The sequence below is a fragment of the Myotis lucifugus genome, unplaced genomic scaffold, assembly GCF_000147115.1.
Source record: "Myotis lucifugus unplaced genomic scaffold, Myoluc2.0 scaffold_94, whole genome shotgun sequence".
Classification (NCBI taxonomy): Eukaryota; Metazoa; Chordata; class Mammalia; order Chiroptera; family Vespertilionidae; genus Myotis; species Myotis lucifugus.
This window is the reverse complement of record NW_005871142.1, coordinates 4,295,106-4,300,015: the sequence shown is the minus strand read 5'-3', so window position 1 is coordinate 4,300,015 and position 4,910 is coordinate 4,295,106. Positions and strand designations below refer to the sequence as shown.

Here is a 4,910-nt window from a genome sequence, read left to right as displayed (position 1 = left end):
CATTCAAACATCATTACCAAATGTTTGTGTGTCAGATACTACACTTGACTCTTGAGGAAGGAAAATTAATACAAATATAGTAAAAAAAAAATCTTTCCTTGGAAAATTTCTATTCCAATTGTCTAACTGGATTTGTGAACAAATAATCAGTGTACTAAATCCCTACTAAAGTTGCCAAGATCAATGAAAACAAAGTAGAAAGAGAATGAGTTCAGCCTATAGGGACTGGAAATAGGAACATACTTGAAGAGAATGTTAAAAGGGTTGGTAGTATTCCCAGTGAAAGGGAGAGGGGTATTCCAGATTGAAAGAACAATGCCAGGAGGCGAGTGTTTGGTCTACACTGAGGACGGGATTATCCAATGGAATAACTGGTGATAAGACATTAGTCACTAGGCACATGTGCCTATTTAAATTTAAGATTAGAAATTCAGTTCTCAGTCATATTTCAAGTACTCAATAACTACATATGTCGAGTCTCCCCTATTGGACAGTGTAGAGAATTATCTCCATCATTGCACAGTTCTACTGGACAGCACTGTGTAGAAAAGTACAAGGTAAGCCTGTGGCAGTTCATGGAGAATCTAAAATGTATATGAGTGTTCAAACTTTAAGTAGAAATGGTTTATAAACTACTATAGTCTACAGTCCCTTCACAAATAGCCTGGGGGATTCCACCTGGGTATACTTCTATGGCCTGTTTTACTAATCCAGCTTCTGCATTTGAGTAAGGTGTTTGTTTGTTTTTAAGAAAAAAATTCTGCAGCCTTAAAATAGCTAGCTAGCTAGATAGACTGGACACTTACTGTTATGGGTAACTGGAAATCACCACAGGTTTTTAAGCAGTGAAGTGACACCATGACACAGATTTGGATTTTAGAAATACTACCTCTTAGAGCAGCAAAAAAGAATGTGAGAAAAGACACTTGGTATTCCAAAATCAGTGCAGACTAATGCCGTGGTAAGGACTAATTTCAGTGAAGCGTCTAAAGAAACAGACAATGAAGAATTTGCATCAGTAAATTTATTCCAAGTAAGGATCGCACACACACCAGGCATATTATTTCCATACAGAAACCAGCATTGCAATAGAACTATTTAACACTTTGGTCATGAAAATCAGAGACAAAAACTTCTCAAGGTATCTATTTTAAGTAACTGAGTTCTTTAATATTTGTAATCCAAGCATGTTCAATTACAATTTTTTAAATCTATCATATTGGTTCATTATTCATTATGCTTATTGTATATTTATAACATCTTTCCTGAAATTTTCATTTCCCAAATAAAACTTTTCATAACTTCAAAATAGCCATAGGTACTTCTTAGTAGTACTATTGTAAAACCAAAATTTTTTCAAGTAGCAAGTGCTCAAGCCATCTGACCATAGATGTAAGTGAGATCCATTTTTTAAATGGCTCTTACACTTCCTGTTCCTACTGTACTAGGCCAACCATCACTTCACTGATATCCCAGAGTTTTCTTGCAACGGACTCATCCATGGCTTTCGGCAATAGTTCTTGCTCTTTACAATCCCCAAAAAACTTTCCTGACACACCTTCTACCTCCGGCGAAGAGGCTAAATAAACCGAAGTTTGGGCACCTTCTACTGGAGTTTTGAAAAAAGCCCAAGACACCAAATTGAAAAGTGGTTTGACCAGCAGTGGAATGTGCATGTGCCTCCCGAGGTTAGTCCGCACGATCCCAGGGTGCAGGACATTGACAGTGACCTTTGTGCCTTCCAGGCGGCGGGCGAGTTCCCTGGTGAAGAGGATGTTAGCCAGTTTGCTCCGACTATAACAAAAGCTTTTATTATAGCTTTGCTCACTGTTCAAGTCTTCAAAGTTGATGTCTCCATATTTATAAAGTTTGGAAGAAACTACCACCACCCTGCTGGGCGCTGAACTTTTGAGCAGTCCAAGGAGAAGATTGGTGAGCAAAAAGTGACCCAGATGGTTCACCCCAAACTGCATCTCAAACCCATCTTCGGTCTTCATGTAAGGGCACTGGAAGACCCCTGCATTATTGATCAAGACGTCCAGTCTAGGCTCTTCCTGTGAATGTCAAAAAGAGAACAGCAGAATTAATAGACACAGGCCTTAAATGTACTCAAAATAAAAATTTTAAAATTTCTTATGAACTACTAAAACTCTGTAAAATGTCTATGAATTTTCAACAATTGACAAAGAACTAAAAAAGACTTGTATGCCTAATAGGGGCGTGGCCTTCTGCTTTTCACGTGTTATCTCATCTACTCTCAACAACTTATAAGCAAACAGAAGCACTGAAGATCTATGGTTTGTCCAGTATCACAGGCCTCCCAAGTGACAAACAAAAATCTGAAGATGGATGCTTCTGATTCCAGTGCCCAGGCTCTTAATTAGTAAGCCAGCTTGCTTTCCTAGTTGGGATTCTCAAATTAGAAAAGCTAGAGAGTTGATGTGAGCTGGAGAGTGGAAATACAGCAGAAGGTCAGTATTGTTTATTCCCAGACCTGCCAGTATCAACACCAGGGGCAAGTTAGGATTGCTTTATTTTGTAGTTTTCTAAGGGTAAGTGGTACTGTGGGGATGGAGCAACTTCAAATTGTTTCCTTAAAATTAGGACAAGCAATAGAGTAGGTCAGGGATATAAATTAAGGCCAGATAACATCATAAATAAGTCAAAGAAATATTTTTTAAAAAATGATCCAGATAATATAAAAATATCAGAAACAAGTCTAAATACTAAGTCTCACAATAACAGCAAAGGAGATTAACAGAGGAGATAGGATCAACAAACACCTTAAACTTGACGATGACTGGAAGTCATGTTCTTCTTCCCTATAGGGTGAAATCTACCTCTTTCAGGCTTCAAGGGGCTCTCAACTTAGATCTATATAGTCAGAACTTTGCACTGTGACCGGATCCTGCCACGTCTTTCCAGATTAAATTTAGACTGTTCTTAAAGGGAAGTCTTTTCATTTCGTAATTCATGGTAAGTTGATTTTCTCCAGCCCTGTCCTGGCTCCTCTCTGTCTCTTTTGATGGGCAGAGAAAAATAAATGTACAACATGTTCCAGGTGTAAAGACAGAGGGATGACCCACCATTGAATTAATTTGAGGTCAAATTTCAAATTTCACTGGCCCGTTTGCCAAGTGTAAGTGAAAAGAAAAATGTGTTAAATTTCACAACTGTATCAAAGCCTACCCGTCAGAGGATTAACTATTTCTCATTCTGTCTGTCTAAGCACCTTCAGCTTTTCCAATAGTCAGCTTCAAAAAGAAGGCAAAAGTTCACCCGTGGGGGAAAAAAAGGAGTGTTCTCTTTCAGTAATCCTTTGGAAGAGTTTCCTGTATTAATCATTTCTGAGCCATCATTCTTTGCTGGACTTGTGTTATTTTAAGACTTTATCATCTACTATTTTTTTTTTTAAATTCTAGGAGATAAATGACATAAATACCAAGAATACCAACCTGTGGGAAATTTACATTTCCATTAAAAAAAAATTCTGATTATGGTCACTGAACTTCAGAGCCAGGAAGAAACTTGATACTTAGAAGCAAGGACAACTTAGTTATCTCTTTATCTCAACTTTTAATTGGTTCTGCTCCAAGTGGCCAAAGAAATAAAATACCAGATTAGGAATAAGAATACCCAGCCACATCTTCCATTTCAACGACAAAGAGGAAGACCCATTTTTAGTATTTCCAACAACTCTTCTGAGTATTATTTCTTACGTTTAACCTGTTTTTTCTGATAATGAAGTAGACATAAAAACAAACCAACAAACTCCCCCCTAACCTCTCCAGATCTGCAACAGCTCCCAAACTGTGCATCAGGATGCCCCAGAATCACAAGGAACTCCCAGGATCCTCTGGAATATTTTCAATGCTCAAGGGAAACAGATACTCCGCTCAACATCTCAAAAACGACTAGTTTCAGGTGGTTCACAGCTTCAACATTACGCTGTGCTCTCTCTTTTGAGGATGTCACATCTCTGCAAAGCTGTTTTTAGCAGCTGCTGTAAACAAGTGCATGTACAATGTTAAAATCCAATGTGGAACAAGAAATGAGGGTGGCAAAGTCCGATCTGATTCCAAAGTCAGAGGAGTGAACAACAGGTACACATTCCCTCTAGTAATTATGGTTACTGAAGAATGAAATGCATCTCTTTGTTTCCCTTTCATTATGTATACTATTTTTTTCAAATAGTGACTACATTGTTATGACATCAACACTTACTAGGTTATTTGAACCTAATTATTGAATAGAAATAAAATGGCAGTTATTTCTTTTGGCCTCAGGGCATCATGGAATAATAATAATAATTTAAAAATCAAGACAGTTTGGGAACCTCTGCTCTAGACCTGACTCCATTTCATACAGGCCCATTTCCTATGCCAGCCAACTTTCAATCTCTCTTCCCAGCGCCCTCTGCAGGAAGCCCTTCGATGTCAATGTCAATGTGGGACATGCACTTCAGTGGGAAATTTACCATCTTTAAACCAAGACATCCTCCCGGTCCCTGGAGGCCTCTGGAGACAGATCCTGGGCACCCAACTTGGCCTCCCTATGCCTTCATCGCTTTGTGTTGTAAAAAGGGGATAACACTGCCCACCTCACAGGGTTACTGTGGGGATTCCAGGACAAAAAAATAGCCAAGGGCGCTTGCATCTCATTTAAAAAATATATATTTTTTAAGTATCTGAAATGATTGGAACAAGCTCCTGGCACATCGGGCACCTTCCAATAAATGCCAGGTATTGCATGTTTCCTTATTTCTGTCCCTGTTTCGAGCACGGGGCCGGCCGCTGGGATTCCAAGCTCCAGTTTATTTGGAAATGAGGCCGGATGGCGGTGAGGGGTGGTGCTAACGAGTCCCCCGGGGCCCGAGCGCTGCCTCCCCTCCGCGGGGGGAGGAGAAGGAC

At 39.3% G+C, this 4,910-nt stretch overlaps 1 protein-coding gene across 4 annotated transcripts in view; it reads right to left on the bottom strand.

Moving 5' to 3' along the window:
• Positions 1–1,006: 1,006 nt before the first annotated feature.
• Positions 1,007–4,910, bottom strand: part of LOC102427533 (cytosolic 5'-nucleotidase 1B) — a 23,626-nt gene continuing 19,722 nt past the window's right edge. The window contains exons 1-2 of one of the 4 annotated variants that reach the window (XR_002830022.1): positions 3,456–3,777; positions 1,920–2,054 (exon numbers count right to left, since the gene is read on the bottom strand). Coding sequence is in view for 1 of the 4 variants with exons in the window: in XM_014458380.1 (XP_014313866.1) it covers positions 1,437–2,054 (618 nt within the window). In the remaining 3 variants the exon portion in view is untranslated. The other 3 variants (XR_002830024.1, XR_002830023.1, XM_014458380.1) reach the window with 3 other exon arrangements.